This window comes from Dermacentor variabilis, chromosome 1, assembly GCF_050947875.1.
Source record: "Dermacentor variabilis isolate Ectoservices chromosome 1, ASM5094787v1, whole genome shotgun sequence".
Classification (NCBI taxonomy): Eukaryota; Metazoa; Arthropoda; class Arachnida; order Ixodida; family Ixodidae; genus Dermacentor; species Dermacentor variabilis.
Window position 1 is genome coordinate 8,552,757 of NC_134568.1, and position 25,668 is coordinate 8,578,424.

At 48.3% G+C, this 25,668-nt stretch overlaps 1 protein-coding gene across 1 annotated transcript in view; it reads right to left on the reverse strand.

Annotated features, from left to right (window-relative positions):
- Positions 1–22,903, reverse strand: part of LOC142570025 (uncharacterized) — a 36,494-nt gene extending 13,591 nt beyond the window's left edge. Inside the window, exons 1-4 of the mRNA XM_075678638.1 lie at positions 22,873–22,903; positions 17,475–17,692; positions 14,839–14,933; positions 14,193–14,365 (exon numbers count right to left, since the gene is read on the reverse strand). Of these exons, the coding sequence (XP_075534753.1) occupies positions 14,193–14,365; positions 14,839–14,931 (266 nt within the window). The 5' untranslated portion in view covers positions 14,932–14,933; positions 17,475–17,692; positions 22,873–22,903. The remainder of the gene's footprint in view (positions 1–14,192; positions 14,366–14,838; positions 14,934–17,474; positions 17,693–22,872) is intronic.
- Positions 22,904–25,668: the final 2,765 nt, after the last annotated feature.

Below are 25,668 nucleotides of genomic sequence, written 5' to 3' on the forward strand. Positions count from 1 at the left end.
GCACCCGGTGTGTAATGGACTTCACGATGGCGGGCGTTGTACAAGCGCCGCTGATTGTACTGCGACTCAAGTCGACATCGCGCAATATGGCGCGCTTCTTGCGCTTCGAGTATGGCTTGCCTGGCGTACTCAGATGTGAAATTCCGACTAGCAGGCAGAACAGTGTCGAAAGGCAGCGTAGGGTCGCGGCCAAAGAGGACATAGCGGGCTTCTCTCCATTCATGGGGAATCGAATTATAGGCGAAGGTAACGAACGGCAACGCAACGTCGCAGTCGCGATGGTCAGCGGAGACATACATGGACAGCATGTCAGTAAGGGTTTGGTTAAGACGCTCGGTTAGACCGCTCGTTTGTGAATGATACGCAGTAGCGAGTTTGTGTTCAGTTGTGCACGAGTGTAGAACGTTATCGACAACATTAGAAAGTAGCAGCCTCGGTCGGTGAGGAGCTGTCAAGGGGCACCATGATGAAAGATGACGTTCGCTAGGAGGAAGTCAGCGACATCGCTTGCACGGCATGTCGGAAGAGCCCGTGTGACTGCACATCGGGTGGTCTACTCTGTTACTACAGCAATCCACTTGTTTCCCGAAGCAGACGTAGGAAAAAGGCCCAAAAGGTCAACTACATGTAAGAATGGTTCGGATGATAGGTTAAGTGGTTAAGTGCGGTCGGCGTTTTGCATCGTTGACAAAGGTCACACGCAACGATATAACCGCACACGTCACGGTATAGACCCGGTCAAAAGAAGGGTCAACGAACGAGGTCCGTGACACGCCAAGGTGATCAGCACTCTGTACATCATGAATCTGGGAGAGAACAGTGACGCACAAGCTCAGGCGCAATGAAGAGTCGGTTAGGGCCATCCGGGCGCGTGTTAGAGCGGTACAATATGTCATCGTGAAGTTCAAACATAGAAAGGAGAGGATCGGGCTTCGTTGAAGTGAGCTGTCGAATAAGGTCTTGTAAGGAGACGTCCCGGCGTTGTTCCGCTCCAGTGTCGCGAAAAGCATCCAGAGAGAACGGTGACAGGATTGCCGGACGTAGAAATGTCAGGTGGGTCGACAGGATGGCGCGACAAACAGTCCGCATCTTGATGTAACCGGCCGGTCTGGTATACAACTGAATGGTTGTTTTCCTAAAGGCGCAGAGCCAAGTGGCCAAGGCGCTCTAAAGGATTTTTCAGGGACGAAGCCAACAAAGACTGGTGATCAGTGATGACTGAATTGCAGGCCGTACAAATAGGGGCGGAATTTGCCCAAACGAGAGCCAGACACTCGCGTTTGGAGATAGTATAGTTGCGCTAAGCAGGGGAAAGAAGGCGGCTGCAGTGGGCAATAACACGACCTCGCCCTTGTTTCTGTGCCGATAGCTCCGTAGCTCCATACGAACCATGAGGTCTGTACCGTGGCCACTGGCATCAGTACGGACTTCTGTTGGAGCTGACGCATTAAAAAAAGTAACTTATGGGGTTATACGTGCGAAATCCACTTTCTGAATATGAGGCACGCCGTAGTGGAGGACTGCGGTAATTTCGAACACCTGGGATTCTTTAACGTGCACGTAAATCTATATGCACGGGTGCTTTCGCATTTCGCCCCCATCGAAATGCGGCCGGTGTGGCCGGGATTAGATCCCGCGAACTTGCGCTCAGCAGCACAACACTATAGCCACTGAGCAACCACGGCGGGTCGGAGCTGACGCATCAAAGTGAGCGAGAATGGGCGGGGAAGTAAGCAGCCCAATCGGCTCTGAGAAAGCACCAGCTTGATCACGGCCCCAAATAAGGGCAGCATCTTTCTTGAGGGCCCGATTAAGGGGGTGCACATCGCAAAATTTCGGATGAACCGACGGAAAGAGGAGCAAAGGCCCAAGAAGCTGCGAACGTCCTTGACACATGGTCGTACAGGAAAGCCCTTCACTGCCCGTACTTTATCGTGATCAGGGCGTACACCAGAAAAATCGACGAGATGCCCCAGAACAAATTTCAGGACGACCGCAGTGGCACTTGAACGAATTAAATTGTAGCCCCGCCTGACGGAAAACAGATCGGATCCTCGATAGACGTTCGAGGTGCGTCGCTAAAGTGGGAGAAAAAATGATCACGTCGTCCAGGTAACAGAGGCAGATGGACCTGGACGACATTCGTTCAAATGTCGCCGGGGAATTACAAAAACCGAGTGGCATCTCTTTGAAGTGATCAAGGCCATCGGGAGTAATAGAAGCCGTCTTCTCGCTATCCATGTCAACGACGGTAATTTGCCAGTAGCCGGATCGAAGGTCGATGGACGAAGAATATGCGCTATGCAGGCATTCCAGGGCATCATCAATGCGTGGTAGCGGATAGAAGTCCCTCTGTTACCTTGTTGAGGTGTCAAAATCATCATCAGCCTGGTTACGCCCACTGCAGGGCAAAGACCTCTCCCATACTTCAACTACCCCGGTCATGTACTAATTGTGGCCATGTAGTCCCTGCAAACGCCTTAATGTCATCCGCCCACCTAACTTTCTGCCGCCCCCTGCTATGCTTCCCTTCCCTTGGAATCCTGTCAGTAACCCTTAATGACCATCGGTTATCTTCCCTCCTCATTACATGTCCGGCCCATGCGAATTTCTTTTTCTTGACCTCAACTAAGATGTCATTTACCCGCGTTTGTGCGCTCACCCAATCTGCTGTTTCCTTATCCCTTAACGTTACACCTATCATTCTTTTTTTCCATGCTCGTTGCGTCGTCCTCAATTTCAGCAGAAACCGTTTCGTAACCCTCCAGGTTTCTGCCCCATACGTGAGTACTGGTAAGACACAGCTGATATACACTTTTCTCTTGAGGCATAGTGGCAACCTGCTGTTCTTGATTTGAGAATGCCTGCCAATTAAACGCACCCCTGCCCGTTCCTATTCTTCTGGTTATTTCAGTCTCATGATCCGGATCCGTGGTCACCACCTGCCCTCACCACTTCCAGTGCCTCGCTACCTATCGTAAACTGCTGTTCTCTTCCGAGACTGTTAAACATTAGTTTTCTGCAGATTAATTTTCAGACCCACCCTTCTGCTTTGCCTTTCCAGGTCAGTGAGCATACATTGCAATTGGTCTCTTGAGTTACTAAGCAAGGCAATATCATCAGCGAATCCCATGCTGCTAAGGCATTCTCCATCAACTTTTATCCCCAATTCTTCCCATTCCAGGTCTGAATACCTCCTGTAAACATGCTGTGAATAGCATTGGAGAGATCGTATATCCCTGTCTGACACCTTTATTGGGATTTTGTTGCTTTCTTTATGGAGGACTACGGTGGCTGTGGAGCCGCTAAAGATATCTTGCATTATTTTTACATATGGCTTATCGACATCCCGATTCCGTATTGCCTCCATGACTGCTGAGGTTTCGACTGAATCAAACGCTTTTTCGTAATCAATGAAAGCTATATATAAGGGCTGCTTATGTTCCACACATTTCTCTATCACCTGATTGATAGAGTGAATATGGTCTATTGAGTAGCCTTTACGGAATCCTGCCTGGTCCTTTGGTTGACAGAAGTCTAAGGTGTTCCTGATTCTATTTGCGATTACCTTAGTAAATACTTTGTAGGCAACGGACAGTAAACTGAGCGGTCTATAATTTTTCAAGTCTTTGGCGTCCCCTTTCTTATGGATTAGGATTATGTTAGCGTTCTTCCAAGATTCCGCTACGTTCGAGGTCATGAGGCATAGTGTATATAGGGTGGCGGTCTTTCTAGGACAATGTTCCCACCATCCTTCAAAAAATCTGTTACCTGATCCTTCCCCGCCGTCTTCCCCATTCGCGTAGTTCCCAAGGCGTTCTTTACTTCTTCCGGCGTTACTTGTGGGATTTCGAATTCCTCTAGGCTATTCTCTCTTCCACTATCGTCGTGGGTGCCACTGGTACTGTATAAATCTCTATAGAACTCTTCAGCCACGTGAACTATCTCATCCATATTAGTAACGATATTGCCGGCTTTATCTCTTAACGCATACATCTGATTCTTGCCTATTCCACAATCCACGGAAAATCGCCAACTGTTGGACTTTTTTTACTAGTACAACAGGGGTGCCCATGGGCTTCAAGAAGGTTCAATGATGTTACGAGAAAGTATGTCAACGTGATGTCGGATGATGTGTCGCTCGGTATGCGGGACGTAGTAGGGTCGCCGATGGTTCTGACTCTCATCACCCGTGTTCGATGTTTGACGACAGATGTTTGTCCTAGAGGGCGCTCTCCGAGGTCCAATATGTCCCATTACAACGCAAGGAGGCAAAGTTCTTGAGCACACTGGGGCGAAAGGCTGGGAGCAATCATTTTCTTTAGGGTATTCAAGTCTGAAGGGACAGGAGGCGAATCAAGAGTTGCACACGAGGAGCTGTCACAAGTTCAACCCAAAATGCGGTAGTATCGGGCCAGCGTGATTTGCGCCAGGGATATTCGGCGCGAGGGTGCTTGTGTACAAAGTCCAAAGTTCACAAGCGGCAGGCACGACGTGTTGTCCGAAATGGTAGTGACGGGGTGAGAAAAAGCAACGTTATGCGAGAGCAGGACATCTGCATTAGATGATACGATGTAGCGACCGTTTGTTACAGGTGCAACGGGTGAAATTCTTATGTAGGTAATGGCATGGTGAGGGAGGTGATTATGCTCTGTGAAACAGCCGTGTAGGAGCACTATCGGGAGGGTCAACATCAGCAGGTAGAGCGCGTTGCACGAGACCAGCAGAAGAGCCTCTCAAAGCGGAATGTGTCGACAAAGTCAACACCGAGGATTAGGTCGTGAGGGAAGTGCTCTAGAACAATAAAATAAAACTGAAGTATGATGTCGGGCGACACTCGCGAGAGCCAGGCACATGCCAATAACGGCTGGTGTTGCACTATCGACGACTGATTACAGGCGACGGGACAGCAGAGGACTTTCTTGAGACGATTCCGAAGCTTAACATTCATCAGGGATACGTGCGCGCCTGTGTCAGCTGGAACAGGTATACCATCCACGTTCACTGATAATGCTCCGATGTGTGGGCAAGGTCAGAAGAAGATTTTTTGAGTCTGGTCGGTTTGGCCGCATTACCTCTAGGTGCTGCACCTGTTAGTTTTCCGGAAGCAGCTAGGGGACGGTAATCGACTAGATGGGGGCGATCGGGAGAAGCGGCGACGATGCGAAGGAGAGCGGCTAGAGGGGGTAGGCAGAGAAGTGTCGCCAGAATTTACTGGCTGCGTTTTCGGAGGGAAGCGAGGAGCAGCAAGAGGGCAGTGGGATGGGAGGTAGGGCCAGGGGGTCGAATTCCACAAAGAACGGCAGTGACATGAAATATGGCCGACACGGCCACGAGTGAAGCATATAGGTCTCGTCTGGAGTGCGCCATTCGGCCGGGTTGCCATACCGCGTAGGAGCACTCAGGCTGCGGTTGCGTATGACAGTGCTGGGCTGAGTGTAGTCAGGCCGATTATTTGAGCAGACGTTAGTCAAGCCAACGTCGGCAAATTCCTGGCGCACGACGGACTGGATCAATGAGACGGTGGCCTGGCAATTCTCGGGGCATGGGTTCGGGTCGTGACAGGAGATGCGGCTTCTATTTCACGTCGGATGATAAGTGCGATGGCAGAGCAATCGGGCGTGGGCGCACTGCGGATGTCTTCGCAAGTAGACGTAGCATCCGTGTTGGAAGGCGGGGAAATGGGTGGGCAAAGCGGCGACTATTGGGTTCCTCAAACAGCCGGCATTCAGTAATAATGGCTTGCACAGTGGAAGAATTCTGGAACACAAGGAAGTGGAAAGTATCATCTGATACGCCCTTAATGACACATGCGACTCTATTAGGTTTGGGCACCTTCGGATCCACTTTGCGGCACAGTGCGAGCATGTTTTGGAAATATGTAAGGTAGGATTCAGTGCACGTCTCGACAGGCGAAGCAAGGTCTTTTTGGGCGGCACGCTGCAGTTTAACAGGCTTGTCAAACAAATCCTTGAGCTTCTGTTTACAAATGTCCCAGCTAGTAGGTTCCGCTTCGTGGGTCTGAAACAAGACGCCCGCCGTGCCCGCGAGGCAAAATATCAAATTAGCGAGCCTGATGGGGTGGTCCCAGTGGTTGCTGGCGGTCAACCGCTCATATAATTGAAGGCAGTCCAACATCAGAGTCGTCGGTGCCGTAAGAGGTTCCTGGGTCGCGGGGTTGAGCTAGAATGACGGTGGGCGTGGGTGCCGACGTGCTCGAAGCATGCGCGCCTTGATCTGGCATTGCAGGTGGAACGAAGGAGCGCCCGCTACGTAAATCCTTGATAATGATGGCGCAACCTCCACCAAAAATGTTATGGGGGGTGAAAAGAGGTTAGAAGTATATTTACGGAGTAATTACAATAATTGTAGCAGCTGACAAGATTGTAGACAGCGCGCGAAGTCCAGAGCGTCGTCGTTTTCGTCAGCGTGTCACAATATATAGAATGGTAATGCAAGCCGTAAAATTGGAGCTGTCGAATTCAGTGGAGAAAAATTATGTACTGGATGAACTACAGGCCAGGTTCAGGCCAGGCAGACGCTTAGAGGATAATACGTTCGTACTGACTCGGTGCATAGAGATTAAAGATGTTCAAAATAGAACTTTCCCGACGGCATTTCTAAATATTGAAGCAGCCGATGACAACATACTGAGAATTATTATGGGAAATTAAGCACGAAGGTATAGAGGACGATTTCGTGGAGCTGCTAGGAGAGATAAACAATCGAGTGCAAGTTCTACTGGTAGGATGAAAAGGTAATGAAGTAGAGAAAATTGACGGAGAACTGAAGCAAGGATGTGCTCTGTCTCCATTGTTGTTCACGCTATATGTTAAGTGCATAGGAAGACTGGAAAACAGCGAATTAGGCTTTAATTGATCACACGAGCGCGATGGACAAATTGTGCAACAGAAGTTCCCCGCACTGATGAACGTGGACGACATAATGCTTCTAGCGGACAATGCAAGAAATTTACAGACTGCGGCCAATCTAAGCTTTAAATTTAGCACAGAAATCGGTAATTCTGATCTTTATTTAAGAGAAGAGTAATTATGTGACGTCAATGCAACAGCAATTCACACTCATTCTCAAGCAATATTGATACCTACGCGCATACATAAACGACTTACTCAAGCAGCCACCAAGATCATTTGAAAATAAAGGGGAAGCTGAATTCAGCAAAACTGAAACATAGGACACTTTGGGGCCACAATAAATATGAGTTAGTACATGGGATCTGCAAAGACTTAATGGGGGAAGCGCTGACGTTCAGAAATACCATTTTGTGCTTAAAATCGGATAAATTGTCTGGGTTGGAATTCACCAACGGTCGGTGGGCCGGTTGTCTTTGGGGGGCCCACGGAAAAACCATAAATTAGGCAGCGCAAACGGACATAGGTTGGGCCTCGTATTAAGTCAGAAGCACAGAGCAAAATTAGTCTTTAAAAGGCCCCTCTCAAGTCTGGCCATATCGAGCTGACAAGCGCAGCGCATACATGCGCGATAACGATCGTCTCAGCACAAAGTATTAGACTGTTTTAGTTACACGTACTTAGAGGCTTCACGTGCGCAAACGTGAAAAGCCTACGTAGCTTACGTGCACGCCATCTGAAACGCTTTTAGCTACACGTACGCGACGCACGCCAAGAGGGACCCCGTAGCTCCATCTATCGGGAAATGTGAACACGGCGGTAGCCAATTCAATCCTGTCGCCGTGTTTCAATGCGAGCCGTCTGCGCGCGCGCGCGGCTCGCTGGCGGAACTCCCGCGCGGAGCTGTCTACGTGCGCAGGAAACGCACGCAAAGAATTGAATCTCACGTAGTAAGTCCGTGAGACGCGCGCGCGCCCGCTACGTTCTACGCATGCGCACTGCTCACACGTAGAAACTACGTACGCAAAGCCTCTACGTACGTGTAACTAAAACTGTCTATTACATCGGTACGCGCCCCGGAAAGATATGAAGTTTCAAACCGAATGCCGTTTTCTCGGCTACTTGCGGCCGCTGCGCTCAAAGCCGGAAGATGACGTGCACGTGGTAGTGTGCCTGCGTACGCGTGTTTGTACTGTGACATTGCTCGTGGTGACACGACTCCGAGAATTATTTAAGGCAAGATCTGCTATTTGCGCAATAAGTTGCTTGAATAGACGATATAAAGCTTGCAGAAATAAAACTCGCAAATAGAATGCGTGTTTTTGTTTCACTTCCCACCGCAGCAAAAGAGATGTACTTCCGTTTCATCTCCTTGTTCGCACGTCGTGCAATCTGTGCGCGCAGACACCTAAATTCATTTTCCACCGTGTTCTAGCGGGGGATTTTGATTTGTGATCCGCTTGTGTCATCCTCAGTATTCGTGTAGCACTGACTTATTCCGCTAGTGAAGTGTCCTCATGGACAGCGCGCATTATCGTGCGCTGCACGAAGGGAGACAATAGACAGCTTTAGGTTAGGGGATGCAAGCTGCTTGCGTAGACCCAGACGTAGGGATTGAGCCTGCGCAGCACCGTGGCCCCTAGTTCTTGCGTGCGCAAGCCGCTTGCGTCGCCTAATCTAAAACTGCTGAACAGCTCGCGCGTGAACGCCGTCAGCGGAAGGGCGCCGCGCAGCGACGAAGCCAGGAGAAAGAAAGGAAGAAAAGAAAGGAAAGAAACAAAGAAAGAGAAAGAAAGGCGGGGCCCGTTAAGTATGGGTCACGCGATCCTGTAGGTCCGGTGCGGGAGAACACGAGGAATAACTTTCACTTGTGGAGGCTAGATGGGGCAAGTGGAGAGGGTGTCTGGCTTGCCAGCGTAGCCAGCACAACGTACACAACAGAAGGCCTGAGCGCTCGGCGAGTGACGTCACGGAGAAGAGGCCAGCGGCGTGCTAGGGAATACGGTTTGAATGAAGGGAACGAGCCCTTATGGGCAATGTTAACCCGAGGCTACTTATTCTTTTAGGCGTAGTTGAGCAGATAGCCCGCAGAAATCAGAGGGTGTTCCAAGATTTATGCAAAACTACTTACGCACCCAATTATTAAAAACCCGTGCATAAAAATGGAATGGTTCAACCTTAGGTTTGAGAACGAATTTCGGGTAAATGATGACAGGGAGCATGGCTTATGTCGAAAAGGCAGTGCTGCCCTCTTAATCAGAGTAGCTTTTCCTTCATTTATCGTCGGCGTCAGAGTTTGCCTTTCATGCGACCACGAAAGTTCTACAAAATTTTATCACTGCACCATAACACATCTCATGACAACTTCACTGGTGTGCCCTTTTTCACATTCGGGACACATGTATTTGTTCCAGTCTAGATTAGACTAAACGGACAATTTCGCTTTCGAGGCCTTATTACGTAAAGTACAGCAGTGCACATATTTACAACACCTCACACGAGTTTATCAATGGAGATACAAAACATTCGTGCAACTACTTACAAAGAAACAGGTGGCTTATTCTGCGAACTCCAGCTTTTCTCTTTGTTTTAGCATTGGCACCCAATATTCTGTCATTGATCTTGCGGAAACGAACGCATGATTTTTCGGCCCCGATTTCTAATTGCTCCAGCACTTGGGCACGCAGCAGTGCTTAGGCATATCCGGGCATGAACGTAATCCACATTCCATGGCAATGAAGGCTTGCCGGACGCATAACCGAATCGAAGCGCAAACCCAGAGACGACCAGAAAATGTGCGCTCGGAAGCATGTCGCCGCATGCCAGGACTTTTGTAACCCCGAAGCTATCCAAGGAACGGCAGGAGCATCTAATCGAATTGTTATCGCCGTCGTCGCTCACTCGCTCTTCCGCCTCTCATTTTCAACACAGGTGCGCCGCTCGTAGCATGCTGCACGGAACTTCTATGTGGGCCTCTTTTGCGTGACGTAGCTCAAGAGGGAAGATTATAGCCAGAAGGCCTTAAGTTCTCGAGGGGGTGTTGGTGTACATTGCTCCTGAAATTATGGGTTCGCGACACTGAACTATTCCTATGTTGCTACTATTGAGCCGATTTGGAAAATTTTTGCAGCAGAACGCTCTCTTGATAGGTAAAAGCGTGCAGCGTATAACCAAAGTTTGCTGTGTGGCCTGGTGAGAGGCCCTTTAAGAAAGCCTTGGCAACACGGGTCAAAATGAGCGGCGAAAGCGCAGAAGTATCTGTACCTAAAAGCGGGGACACAAAATGAAGGAAAATGGAAGTAATGTTATCAACCAAGTACAGTCAATTGAAGGCCTAATAAACAAGCAGCAGTAATCACAAAGAAAGTGGGAGAAACAGAGGCAGCGAATTTGATGCAAAGAATGGAAATCGACACTACCGTGGAAATTTCGAAGAACAACAAAAAAATTTACAAGGGAGAACTTTTGCGGTAAAGTGAAGGGAAGTGCATTGCGATTTGAAGCTCGAGCTGAATGCCTAAGGACGCCGACATACCGAAGGGTATATTAGCAATTAGATGAGGCATGTGCACAGCGCAGCAAACATCCGGCGACCGCTCAGCACATCTGAATGTTAAGCGAAGGTATTCGCCCAGCGAGACCAGTACGCAACGTACGCAGTAATGGTGGCCATGGGCGGTGCATTGCCGGGCTGGAGGGGAGAGGCGCGCACTCTCCGCTATAGCCACGACGCGGCGGTTGGTCCGCGTAAACCTGTAGCTTAATGTTTCGCACGGAATCGTTTGCCGCCGCATATTCGTCATGGCCGACGCGTGTCGTTATTCGTGATAAACACAGCCTGCGGTTCTTGCCGACAACGTTTCTGGATCTGTCAGAAAGTTTTTTTTAAGGCATTCCAGGGCGCGCATTTCACGCGACTCGCCCGCTCCAGACCGACAGTGTGTTAGTCTACATTCGACGTGTGCGATGTAGAGATCGCACGAAATGTCTGGAAGATGAAGCACCGGAAATGATCGCTCGTCAATATCACCTATGACTGGACTGTCATGCGAAGTGCGTCAAAGAGCTGGCTTGTATGAGGGAAATTTCTGATTGTGTTTTATTCCGACCCTGTTGAGGCATGGCTTGACGGTTTGGGCATCAGGCTTCCGTGCTCTCAGATCCAGTAAATATATATACCGAAGTTCGTTGGCGGATTGATTCCCATCAGCATAGCACAATTGGTAGTGCAATGCAAGTGTAATGCGGAGGCTGTGGGTTCGGCTCAAACGAGCGACAAGTTATCTTTTCGTCCACTTTCATTTCCCCTTTTGTTTGCTGCATTTCAATATCAACCACAGCCAATTTTATCGATGCTTTTGACGTCATTATCTGTTGGCTTTATATGGTTATGATTATCCGGGCTGATTCACGCAACTTGAACCAAGAATTTTTAAAGGTGACTAACCGCAAGTAAATGCTAAGGTCAATTCTGCAAATGTTTGAAGCTTCACTTTAGGGCCAAGTGCGCTTCGTTACGTTGTAGAGGGCATTCGAAAACGACCGGTTCAATTTTTTTTGCGGCAACGTACATGCCGCGTGGCCATTTTTTTTCCGGCGTTTAAAGAAAGCCCGCGAAATATTAAATAAAACCTCGTCAGTGAGCTCATGCGCTACCGTATTGCAGGGCTCTCAACCGCGCATCGTGCGAAAGAACCGTGAGCGCGGACCGGGGCGAACTGAGCGGCCGTGGCTCTAGGCATCGGCTTCACAGTGCGTCAGAATCTTTGACGGTGGCACTCTGAAAGGAAGCACTGTCGTCCTGATGAGGGATACGCTTGACGCACGGTTGAACGCGCAGCATTACCACAGCATACGAGCGCAGTCACGTGGTTTTATTTCATATTTCGCGGGCTTTTTTTAAACGCCGGAAGAACAGCACGCAGCATTTACGTCGCCACAAAAACTGGCTCGGTCCATATTGAAATGCCCTCTACAACATGACGAAACGGACTTGGCCCTAAAGGAAATATTAAAACATTTGCATAATTGGTGTGAATTATTCAGCTAATTAAGCAAAATATAAGATTAAGAACATCCACATGACGGCAAACGGTCGTTGGTTTCATTGAGTTGCGGCTAACCACTTTTCTTTAAAATCCTTCGTTCAAGTTACGTGAACCACCGTTTATATACAGAGGAGGCAAAAAAAAAGCAGGCTGGCTCCATTGGTGTAGGGTCACAAATGAGAACTACGTACGTGGAAACACTTCGTCACTATCCAAGCGTTTTGGCTGGTATTTCAGGCTTCAGTCAAAATAGGCGAATGCTGGTGCACCAAAGGAAACGTCTGGACTCTAGGTAACGTATTTGCACGTACGTCGCTTTCATTTTATAGCACACCTCTGAAGGCGCAAACACGGGCATGCGTCGGCACGCGCCAATGCGTGTAATGCGTCATAAGCGTAGGTGGCGAAAAGGGTGATGTGTGGCGACGCACAAAGATTTTACCGACTACCGATGCTAGAAGATTGGCGACGCGTGGCGAAACATTGACGGCGTCCGCCAATCAGAGGCTTCGAAGTCTCCGGCTGGTATACCTATCATGCCCGCCAATGCGAAGACGCCGATACCAACCATCGTGCGAGTTCTTTTGACGCATGCCGCGCGCGGCAGTGTTCGCAAGAGACGGTGTTGTGACACGAGACAGACAACGATACAGCCGACAAGCGTGGGTCGACACTCACTTCAAGACTGAAATCTAGCGTGCTGCTTATTCGTCCGTGCGGGGATAAGTTTTGCAAAAACATGAATGCCGACTATGCAAGAATAGAAACTTCAAAAACGAAGAAAGATTTTCCTCCCACACGGGAATAACTTTCGTATTTGTGACAACTGAAATTTAGAGGTAATATAAGTAAAAAAATGGAAATGTGGTGCAAGCAATGCGAGTATTGCCAGTCGGAAGGCTGCGGTCACTGCGAGTCAGCGTATTCCCAGTTGTTGGAATGTAGTAATACTAGATGAAGACTGGTCATCCCACTGCGTTCAACGCAGATGCGTGCCCAACTAATATCGATGCCAGTGGGTTCAGCGAAAGTGATACAAATGACGTCCGGTTTCACAGCGAAGCTGTATACCTCTACCGTCCAAGGAAATTTTGGTATCGTATGCAAAAAAAAAACCCATACGTGGGCCGCTCCAGAAGATAGTGCAATGCCGGGCCGAACCGCGGTGGAGATTAAGCAGACGTTAAGCAATCCCCATACGTGGGCCAATTAGGAAGATAGTGCAATGCCCACCTACCCGCGGCGGAGGTGCAGTTCACCATTAAGGGGCCCACATACACAGCTTCGCTAGTCATCCTGCACACAGTGGAAGGGCACTATTTTTCGTTTAACCGTGTTTTTTGCTCTTTTTGTCCTTTTATCTGGTGTAACAAAACTCCGTCACGTGGGTTTTACATTGGTGAACACCTTAATTCTGTGGCAATCAGCAATTTAGTGGACATACGTTTTCATCGTTTTCCACTTAACGATTTGGTATAGCGTTCACGAACATAAAGCTCGATGCATGCCGAACGGTACCGAAGTGGCCTTTACCGTCTTGATGCAAGCTTTCGAGAAACCGGGCAGAGATTTGATCTAACAAAGATGTCAGATAAAAATGTCAGTGGCGTTGTAACGGCAATGCTAAATAAATTGACGTGAGCATTACGTCGCGGCCATTGGAGGTGCCTGATCCATGCTTTAGAACACGTTCACCAATTTCCGAGGTTCGTGAGGAGCGCACTCGACACATCCTGCACCTACGAGGAGCGAAGTGCAACTGACAGTGGGGTGCAGAGTAGACCACTGTCAGTTGCACCACACACACACGCGTGCGCTGTTCTAAGCCCTCACATTCCCCATCTACCTATACCACACCACCGGCTCCGCACACTTCACTCGCACAGTTTCTTCCACTCCTGAAGCTAACGATTAAAAAACTCCCTTGAAGAGCACCTTGAATATCAGGATATGGCATAAAAATCCAGCGTCAACATGCTAACCGAACACTTACACTTTCGTTGCTGGCTCAGATAAACGAAACAAATTTACCATAATTATTAGGACAAAGCTACTTTGTCCACTTACAGGAAGATATTGCTTTCAGCACCGAACCTGGGTATTTAAGCGGGATATAATTGACATCCTTCACAGCATACCTGCAGGTAATAAAAAACAACTTCAGAAGTGATTGTGTCCCGGAGCAGTCTTCGGTTAACATGAGAGTAATAATTTGTGAAGTAGCAAAAATCCGCAGTGACAACGTGGTGATCCCTTCAACTTTCCCACTCACTTCCTAGTTGCCTTGCGAATAACACGTTCCCTTTTGAGAGTCTCTTTGCTGCAGAACTTGTCAAAAGTAGCCGGGACCTTCGTGGTTGCATTCCATTCGGGGCGCTGGGAAGACGAAGCAGCCGGCCTGCAGCCAGCGTGTGGCTCTGGACGCGCTGCGCCTGCGCCTTGGAACTGCACATAAAGAACAGATTACTACAGATTATTTTGAAAACTTCAGGGACATAAGCTACGCAAGCCTATTTGCCGAAGCTTTTCTTGCAACTTATCTGTTCTTAAAACATTTGAAGCTCTGTTAGCTTGCCAACATTGTTCAGCTCTTTTAACAGCGGAAAATAATAAACTCACTTTCGAACGTAGCGCAACCTTTTCTTTCACAATTACACGGCAGGTTGTGCACACAGATAATCGCGTTTTGTTAGCGAAATTCTGAACCTTCTCTGGACTAACAACTCGTTCACTTTAGGTGAAAGTTTTTTTTTTTTTTTACCCTCCACGGCTGTATCTGCATTGCAAAAAAAAAAAAAAGGTCTCCTTGAAGTACTTGAGAAACAAAATTTTAATGATATTGTAACAGCGAATCAGAAGCAATACAATTCAGACATTCGAAATATCGCTCATGCTTCCAGAAGAGTGTAGGGGCTTACATTTACAGGTTTGCAGGTTGCAGGCCTTATCAGACGCTGTTGAGGCGAAGCGTCGAGACGGCGCTTACGTTGCATGCAGCGAGCAGAGGACATTGCTGCGTCGAACATACAGTCGTAAGTTAATTGCTCGGAAATTCAACGTCACAAAACTAAACATCCGAGACGGCACCGTGCAGGACACAAGGAAAGGGGGGGGGGGAGGTTATTCTATAAGTGTCCACCTAGTGGAATGCCCGTATAGGCTAGGTGGAAATTGGCTGAGTGTGCTTTTTGTTTTTCCTAGCTGGTTATGCAACCCAGCCAATCAGCACTTCAGCTGCAGCTGAAATGGGCAAGTGCTCCAGGTGGATATTTAGAGATTAACCTTTCTAGTAGGATCAACGTTGACCACGTAGAATTCAACCCGCACCAGTCATTTCTTGCGCGAGTGCTTTTTCATACGGCTCCTGTTAGCGTGAGTTAGGTCATGAGAACTTGAACTTGCAACTTCGTGCTCTGCGAGCTACGTTTACCGAAACAGCAGTAGTGACCGTGCGAACGTGCTTACATATTTGATCTTTAAGGTAAAAGAAATTTGAAGGCGGTAGGGACGACAAGCTTGGTTGACAGTTGTCGAATGTAATGCCTAGTGACACTTCGTCAACAGCCTAAAACTTATGTAGCATAGAAACAGGAGCACAGGAACATACATTTGGGGGAGTTGGTACAGATACATGACGGAAATAAACAGCGCAACTTTTTTCGCAAACTGCATGACACTACAGGGCAGCGCTTGTACCTGTCTTCTTGTCCTACGGTCAGCCTAAACGTTGCGCTGTTTATTTCCACTAAGACAGCATGATTCACAAGAATATGGAGACTTCGATGAGAAACAGTGGGTTGGTATTTATATGAGGTACGTGCAGCCCCCGCTTGGGGCATTGCTGTATGGTAGAACAATCACTAAAAACACAGTGATGCGATCATAGAAGATGCGGTAGGCAATTGCTGTAAATTTTATACAGCATAACCAAAATCCCAAAATATAGAGGAAGGAGAATTGCTTTTGTTCTGACAGAGGTGGAATAAATCCCGTCATTTAACCGGAAACTGAGGCGGTGTGGTGAAAGTACAGTCCAAGAGGCTCTTCCAACCGTTTATTGCTTTTCAAAAGAAACATTTATAGAAGTATTCATTCGGCGAATGTATTCACGCCGTGTTGAATAGGGACAGCAGTGCCATGTGATAGAGTGAAGATTCTTTATGTCGTACATGATGCTCTCGGCTCCGGGCGCAGAGCTTCGACAATCGTTTAAGGAAGCCCCGAACTCGGCAACACTAAATGAACGGTTGTAGGATTCGTTTTCATTGCACTTCCTTGTCAGAGGACTGTCGTATTAATTGTTTGTTTTGGGATTGACTCCGAACAATGTTCGGAGATAGAAACGCGCTCGAAATGTTGCCTAAGGGCGTTAGCCTGGTCTTCAACTTTGCCTTGGTCATCGACCTAAGGCAAAGTGTAAGGCTGACGGCATACTAATTTTCTCTGCCGGTTTCATACTTGTCCTGGAGTGCAGGTATTAATGCTGGAGGCGTATTTTTCTGAGGTTTCTCTTCTAGCAATGCGCCGTGTTAGTCTTCCTTAGGACTGTTTTAAGTTAATGAGGTTCTCAGTTGTTGGAGACTGGAGTAGCATGCCCCAAGCCTTATTCCGTTTTTTCCGTGCGTTCCTGCAATCCTCGTTTCTCGACGATATGCGCCTTTTGTTTGGAGCCTTATTCGTTTGCTAGATGCACTCTCATGCGGCGTCAATGATAAAAGCGGTAAAATAAGCAACGCATCGTTTATATTAAAATGGGTAAGAGTGTTTCGAGGCACATGTGTCACCGCCTTAAATTTTCTTCAGTCTTCGGAGTGCGGGGGAGGATCATGTCTTTCTAGAATGAGGCACACAAAAATGATTAGTATAAGCGTTCTGACATTCCATTCTAAATATGGTAGTAAGGTAACGTAAGCCCGTAAAATAGTATTATGTGCAAGAGTAAAATGTTGGTTGTTTGCTATGTAGCACGCTGGTGTCAGAAAACATTTTTCTATTATTCGGCCTTTGGCATAGCATCGAGAATTGTGTACGTTGAAATGCCAACCAATACGTAATGACCTGGCAAGACATCAAGCCCTTAAGTTCCTTTCATTGGGGTCGATACTTAGGTGGTATGTAGACAGAAGAAATTGTAACTATTTTCCCAAGCAGTAAGGCTCCAACCACAACTGCCTCAACAGGCGCTCGAAATCTTAGAGCCCGACATACGACGAACTTTATTATTTCAACATCACTGGACGAGGTGTTGGTGCCGTCACGGCCGTTGCTCAAGATGGCAAACTGCGGCAGAACGCCTAGCTACCTGGGTATTAGATATGTTTATTGCACACACAGCAACAGGGGATTAAAGTTATGAACGGGTTCTTTGTCGTCACCGAGGTTGTGGATAAGACCTCTGACGTTCCAGTGTAATATTTGTTTATCCATATTTATGATAATTGGTGATATGCACCGAGGAGAAAAAAATTACGTTATCCCACAAGATCCTTTCCCTTTCCGGACCCCGTGATGCGGGATACGTCTTTTTTGGCGCACTCCTGAAAGCTGCACCTACCTTCCGGCGTCTGGGACGCTGATGCACTCGGCAATGTGTACACTGCCTCCTCCGAGTCACTGGATGCCCCGCTAGCGGTTGTTATGGGCCCGTTTTCATGCAGAGGAGCCCTGAAGTCCTAGAGCCTACGGGCCCGGAGGACTGCTGGCTCTTGCTAGGTGGCGTAACAGCACCAGCTGATCCGGCAATGGGGCGAGTGGCTGTGCCGCCGGAGCGCTCTGCGTAGGGCAAACGCCCTCTGAGAATGGTTCTGGCATTGCCACCAGCCGTGCCACTTCGGAGAATGTAAGCACGAAAAGGGGGTTAACTGAGGGGCAGATTTTTATTGATATCGTGATAGGCGAACAAACAAAGACGCCTAGGAACTTAGGCCCCTATACATGAACAGGTGCCTACAGAATGTAGGCACCTCTACAATAGAGAGGAGTTTTCACGCTTCTTTGAATAATTTTTTTCTTTGAGGATTATGATTTGTTTTTTTTTCTTCTGCCATGAAGGACACGGGCGTCCCCTTATGTCTGGTTGTGGAAAGTGGCGGACGTAGCAAAGAAATAATGCATACATCCGCCGCCAAGGTTTGTGAGCGGTGGCCCTGGCTAACAGTCCCAGGGTCAGTTCTATTAGTGACATAAATACCCAAGAAAGTGGATGGGAAGACCGCGCCGCGGTAGCTGAATTGGCAGAGCATCGCACGTGTAATGCGAAGACGTAGGATCGTTCCCCACCTGCGGCAAGTTGTTTTTCATCGATGTTCAAATCCATTAATTTGTCATTTATGTAATTCAATTAGTAAGTGCAAGTTTTTCTCCTATGTGTTTTTGGTGTATGTTTGCTTCTTATGATATGATTAATAAAAATCGGGCCCCTCGGTTAATTCCCTTTCTCTTCGTTAATTATATATATACATATGAACCTCATGACCTCGAGCATACCGGAATCCACCAAAGACTGTCAGGCACAGGTAACATCTTTAAATAAGATCCGACTGACATCCGGACACATCACAATATGTTACCATACGTGCTGGCTAACTAGAAGTTCATTAGGAAGACATGTCATGCTTGCAAGAAAAACAAGTATTCAACAGAAAGATGATGGCCAATATGTTTTAAAATGAAATTAGGAATACATCAAAAAATTCGAAAGGAACATCAGAAAGTCAAATGATTGATGTCGAAACTCGCGATACTCATGTGAAACTCCGTCTCATGTTCTTAAGGTACTCTTCCTTTCGCTTAATTTGTTCTGTTGTGTGCTCCGTGTATGATATGTGATGTGAGCTGGCGTAGCAGAGGGCATGGCACAACAAATCACGCAAGAATATTGTAGATTTTTTTCCACCGATAAGGTTAGCCCCGCGAGATTTAGCTGACGCTACCGTGCCTCCACAAGCCAACATTTCAGGGCGCATGCGCTACGGCAGCATCGCTACCATGCGTGCTTATACCTTGATTGCGAGCGTGTGCCGAATCGCACCATTCCACCACCGAGAACATGGGTGTCTGAGTCACCTAACGTCGAGAAATCACGCAGGGCGCGTTCTCGCTTGCCTAAACGTTCCTTTCATTTCACGATTTGCTCCCATGCAGCTGTCACTTTCGCGCAAGGCGCCTCCCCGCCTGACACGTGCACTGCTCGGCAGGATTTCACAGTAGCGGCACCACGTAAAGTAACGCTGGTAACCTCCAGTTGGCGCACCGTCACCAATGGCGCTAGCTGCGACGTAATATGGCCGAGATACGCTGAGCCGTGCTCGTTACAAAGCGGTGCCTCACGCAAAACTCGCCCATAATAGCGGGGCGCGTCGGGCACCACCAGCAGATATACCAGCGTGTACTATACTTCTGGACGAACATGAGCGGGTCTCGACTCCAGGCCAAGCGCGAAGTCGCTGGGCGGCGCAATGATGCAATTCGGCTACCGCTCACAGCGGTCTTGTTTTTGCTCACGACAGTACATATACGTATGTACTCGCGCACCACGTTTTGTGGATGTAGAGAAGCACGAAGGCAAACCATGCTCAAGTCAGTGCGCTTCACATTTTCATCCGCGTTTCAGATTAGGCTGGGGGAAGAGAGAAGCACCTTTTAAGACAAAGCACACCACCAAGTGTCAAAGGACCACTTTTGCTACTTTCTCCTGCGTCAGAACAAACGCGAAACGGTCCACGTGGAAGCAGCAGCGATTCAGCCTCTGTGGCGAGAAACCAAAAGCGCAGCAAATGGCGCGGTAAAACGCGTGCAGAAGCTCCGCCTGAGTAGCCGTCCCTTCATTGCCACAGAATCTCCGCCAGTGTAGGCAGAGCTTCCGTGTTCAGAACGGTGCGCATGCGCAGCGGAACGTGTCCCGTTTCCTATCATAAACCACACGACTGCAAGTAGGCCACGCTTCCGCGTCATTGCCGTGGTGCAGCAAAGGACGCACCACAAGCTACCACCTGGTCTGTGATAGGCAGCACATCAACCCTTTTCTCTGGAGCCCATGACTGCTAGCAAAACAAGGTAATAGCACAGCTGCTGCTTTGCTCAAGGTGCTTGCTCAACACTGCATTGCCCGAGAGCACCTTGTGGCTTCGACTAGGTGCAAACATGCCTCAAACCGGCCAGAAACATTCCTTTGCACCGCAGTGCATCGATTAAGCGCGCTAGACAGATGTGACCAACTATGCTACCAACAAAGTCGTAACTTTACGGATAGTAACCAGAGTCAGAAGGGCCACAATACCGGCTAGTGTTGTGACAAATTGGGTGGGTCTGACGTACAAGGATTCGGTAATGGCAGACGTGTTGAAGGATGGCGGGCATGTTCTAGAAAAACTGGCGACCCTGTATACGCATTGCCTCATGACCTCGAGCGTGCCGAAACTTTGAAAGAACGCCAACATAAGCTTAATGCATAAGAAAGGGGAAAGCCAAAGACATGAAAATTTATAGACCGATCACCTTACTGCCCGTTGCCTACAAAGTATTTACTAAGGTAATCGCAAATAGATTCAGGAGCACCTTAAACTTCTGTGAACCAAAGGACCAGGCAGGATTTCGTAAAGGCTACTCAACAATAGACCATATTCCCATTATCAGTCAAGTGATAGAGAAATGTGCAGAATATAACCAGCCCTTAGATATAGCTTTCATTGATTAAGAGAAAGCGTTTGATTATATCGAAACCTCAGCAGTCATGGAGCCATTACGGACTCTGGGTGCAGGCGACCCATGTGTGTAAATAATGAAGGATATGTATAGTGGCTCCACAGCCACCGTAGTCCTCCATAAAGAAACCAAAATCCCAATAAAGAAGGGTGTCAGGCAGGAAGGTACGATCTCTCCAATGCTATTCACAGCGTGTACAGGAGGTATTCAGAGACCTGGAATGGGAAGAATTGGGTATAAGAGTTAATGGAGAATACCTTAGTAAATTGAGATTCGCTGATGACATTGCCTTGCTTAGTAACTCAGGGGACCAATTGCAATGCATGCTCACTGACCTGGACGGGCGAATCAGAAGGGTGGGTCGAAAATTTAATCCGCCGAAAACTGAAGAAATGTTTAACAGTATCAGAAGAGAACAGCAGTTTACGATAGGTAGCGAGGCACTGGAAGTGGTAAGGGAAATAATGTACTTAGTAACCGCGGATCCGGATCATGCGACCGAAATAATCAGAATAAGAATGGGCTGGGGTGCGTTTGGCAGGCACTCTCAGATCATGAACAGTAGGTTGCCATTATCCCTCAAGAGAAAAGTGTATAGCAGCTGTGTTTTACCAGTACTCACGTACGGGGCAGAAACCTGGAGGCTTACTAAAAGGGTTCTACTCAAATTGAGGACGACGCAACGAGCTATGGGAAGAAGAATGATGGGTGTAACGTTAAGGGATAAGAAAAGAGCAGATCGGATGAGGGAACAAACGCAACTTAATGACATCTTAGTTGAAATCAAGACGAAATGGGCATGGGCAGGACATGTAATGAGAGAAGATGGTCATTAAGGGTTACAGACTGGTTCCAAGGGAAGGGAATCGTAGCAGGGGAGCCAGAAAGTTAGGTGGGCGGATGAGATTAAGAAGTTTGCAGGGACAACATGGCCACAACATGGCCTGTTTACGCCCTGCAGTGGGCGTAACCAAGCTGACGATGACGTACAATTCGTTCTTGCACAATCCTTTGTCTCTCCAACATTACGAGCATACAAATTTTTTCTGCTTGAAATGCATAAGTGGAGACCTTCGAATGAATTGTATATGAGGAAGAGGCCTTTGTTTCTAATAAGGTTGCTATCTTCCGCTTTAACTGCAAGTCGTTCAAGTAAAAAGAAAACCGTGTTCAACGCCCAAACGGAGCATACGAGATGTAGATGTAAGCTGACAACCACGCCCACATGTTCTTTTATAGCCCACCTAAATTCAAATACATACAGGCATTGATATTTCAACCCAACCAGAGTCCGGGCCCCAGTAGACAGGAACTTGCAACCACGCACTCAGTAACGGCCAAGTCACACAACGGCGACACTACACCATTTTTTGTCTTCCGACTTACCGCGACAGCTGTCGCAAACTTCATTGACCCTATGATACTGTGCGACGCCAATAGCCCGCACATCATTCGCAAGCGGCGCTTCGGCGGGGCTTAATTCTCCGCAGATGTCAGACCATTTTCTTCAAGAGACGGCCACCCTATCACCTTGCCTGCCGCAGAATTCTGGCTCATTTCTGCACTGCTGCTCGCTTTTTTTTTTTTAAATCTTTACCCATCCTCAAAAACATTTGAAAAAAATCGTAAATAGTCTGCAAGTAACCTCCGACAGAGCGTAACTTTCTGCGTTTGTTTCCATTTGCAGGTATATAGGGCCACCACTGGTTGTTCGCTTCAAGTACGGTATAAACCATGTAGTGCTCACATGAAATCGCAGCAAAATGCTCCGAGAAAGATGTGCGCAAATGAGTAGCGTCGCATTACACGTGGAAGGGTGAATATAAGCGGCAGGTCTTCGGAAATAGCTGTTCAGCAGACTGATAGGGAGTTCTTGCTTTTCGTGCCATAACCCCGCTTGAGTGCGCGCAATACGAAGTGAAAAGTAGTTGATATATCGCTATGGCCATAACTGAACTACACGGAATTGGGCAGCCCGAAATTGGAGTGGTGTCGCCCTAGAGTCGCTGGGCGTTTAGGTCAGGCCGTCCGCTATTGCGTCCACGTGCAGCCGTGGCCGGGATTCGATCCCGTGACACCACAGCCACTAACAACCACGGCGGCTACGACATAAGCAGCGCGCTACCTAGAGACGTAAAACACCTCTAGCACGGAAACAACACACGTACTACAACACAAACTGCAACACTTCTTAAAGGGAGTACTGTAAGACGGCGTCAGGAATAAGAATATAAAATGCCTTCACTGACCGTATCTGTCGCTCGCACTGTCGTTCAAGAGCGATCCGCACAGCTCGGCTGAACAAGCGAGTGTGACTGGCGTGACCGCCGTAAGGGGCTTTTAAACCGTTTAGACCGCCGGCGCGTAACGGCAATCCATAAACCAGACAATGCCATTGGACCAGAACACGACAGCCTCGCACCCAGACTAACCGAACGCATACTCTCGCACCCGGGTTGCCCGATCGACCGGCGCCATCTTGTACTGGGCTGCCAAAGTGTGTTCGCCGGCGACCGGCACACATGGCGAGCGTCAGCTCTAGGACTCCAAAGTGCGGAAATGTGCCCGTTCACGCGGATCCAAAGTACAAGAAGTCATCTGGGCATCATTGCGTCGTGTTTGGATGCCAAAACAACCAGCGCAAAAGGAACAGGTTGCTTAGCGCTGTTTGCGAAGAGCACAACACACGTAGGGAATCGTGCCGGTGCGGTGTTTTCAGCCTGCACCGATTTCCATCCGCAACGAAGAATGCCAAGCTGCGCCACCGGTGGATAGCTGCAGTGAATAGGAAGAACTACCAACCCAGTGAAAATGCACGAGTGAGTATTCGATCTCTGTGTATTTTGGTGCCACGTTCAACTTTGCGCCCTACGAACGTAATATGTGTAACACGCAGGTTTGCTCCGAGCACTTTCTGGGCAACAAGCCTACAGAGCAGAATCCCGTGCCGGTGCTTCGCCTTGGCTATAACAAAAAGACAAGCCTTTTCGTGTTTTTAGTCATGCAGAGCTCCCGACGGTTAAGCGGAACAGTTGAGTTTGCGGTTAGCGATACTTGCAGCTGGTGCACGGCATGACCATTAAGCGTGAACGACAAGTTGTAGGCAATAGAATGTTGCCCTGCTGGTGAGCGTTATTGCTATGAAAGTAAACCGAAGTCTGCTCGTCACGTAGCATGCGTCCACAAAAACGTAAACGACGACTGCTCGTCGCCGAAGGTGCTCGTGCAGCGCGCCTGTCTTTACGAGCTCGTGTTGCAGGTGTCATTCGTGACGAATTCATTTGAGCTTCCTGAGCTCTAAACTGCGCGCGGGCTGTTATGCGGGGTAAAGCGCAAGATTTTTCCGTTCATATAGCGAGGAAAATAAGGTGGTTAGTTATTGTTGTATTTTATAACAAAATTTTGCTCGTTCTCACCAGTTTTTTTTTATTTTACTCTTTTCTTTTCTAAGGGAGCGCCAACAATCCGATATGGCCTCGCACAGGTGAAACAGGTCTGATACCAGGTAGCTGCAGTTGGTGGGGCTAATTTAATGCAGGTGCGGTTGTTGTATTGTACAAAGGGGTCCCTGATGATTCAGCTTAAAGTAGGGATGGTAATTTTATGTGCCCTGTCATGGTTTTTGCAGCAGCTGTACAACACCTGCATCTGTCATGCTCACCCTGTTATACGGGCTTTGACTGCACATGTAGTTGAGCATTATAACTACTGTAGTTCCTCATTTTCCATTGAGTGCAGGTTTAGCTTCGTATGCTGCTTGTTCGAGTGCTGTAGGCTTATGTTCTGAATGTTGTACTCTTAAGTGGTTGCACGATACAATTTGCCTTGTGTATTTTTCATATTGAGAGGACTTTATATCTTCGCAATAGTGATGGCATGGGAGAGAACTACAGCCGTTCTTACTATAACATATATTTTGTTTTCAATGGTGGTGAAGGGCAGGCGTCTGCTAATCAGGCAGTCTTTATAAGCCCAGTCATACGACCTCGCCAGTTGGTTGCCAAACGCGGCCAACCCTGTAGTGACCATGACAAACAAGACCAAACTGAAAGTGCAGAGGACAACGTTCTGCGTGCTTTATTAATATATGGCACCAACACAGTGCTGTATATTTCTTCACAGGTTACGTGCCAAAAATGCGGAGATATTACAGCTCACACGTGTTCTAGCATATAGCGCGCGGTTTGTACAAACGTAATAGCGTACTTGCCCGATGTATTTGCTTCTGCAGCCTGCACAGCACTCAGTGTGGCCATTGCGGACTTGCATGATGTCTTGAAGTTTGATTGGATCGAGACAGCGAAAATTACAGGTTAGAAAAAACGCGACACACGCCTTCCGCCCAGCTGAAAAGCCAAAGTTTCGCTTATGCGCCGGGTCGCATCTCCCGGCGTGGCAGCCCAGACCTGCTACTTCGCGGCGCTTGGGATAGATGGCGCGACGAGCGCTCATCAATATGGCGGCGCGCTTTGAATTCACGGTGTTCTGGTGTATTTAGTGTACGACAAGAGCGGACACTCGAGCCGTTTCGCGGCCGAGCTATGGAGCTACGATGAGACGGTCATTAGAGGAAACGCCAGTTCACGGGATTGGCCAGTCGTTTCAGCGGGTGCGAGAGAGAAAATCTGGGGGCGTTTGCGCCTGAAATTCCTCCCTTTGTCTAGGTACTACGGAGGAGAAGCCGATTTGCTTGTTTCGTATGCGTTTGTCCCTAGGCGCGCATTTTGCCGTGTGTCGGCTGGCGATGCTTCAAATCAATGTCTCCTTTCTTGACGAAGCCGTGCGTGCCATGCGTCGTGCATAAGTGTTCCTCCTGCGTCTCCTTGGATGTTGCCGGTAGGTTTGTTGCGCTTTTTGGTAACATACGGAACGTGCGACGGGATCAGTGAACCTGTGATATCGAGGACCAATCGGATAACTTAATGCCACGGCGTAATGCCAAAGCATTACGCCGTGTCCATGATGTGTTGGTTATCGGTGCATACTGCACCCTTCAAGAGATACGCGTGAACATGCATGTCTGGATGTCGAAACACATTTAGCAC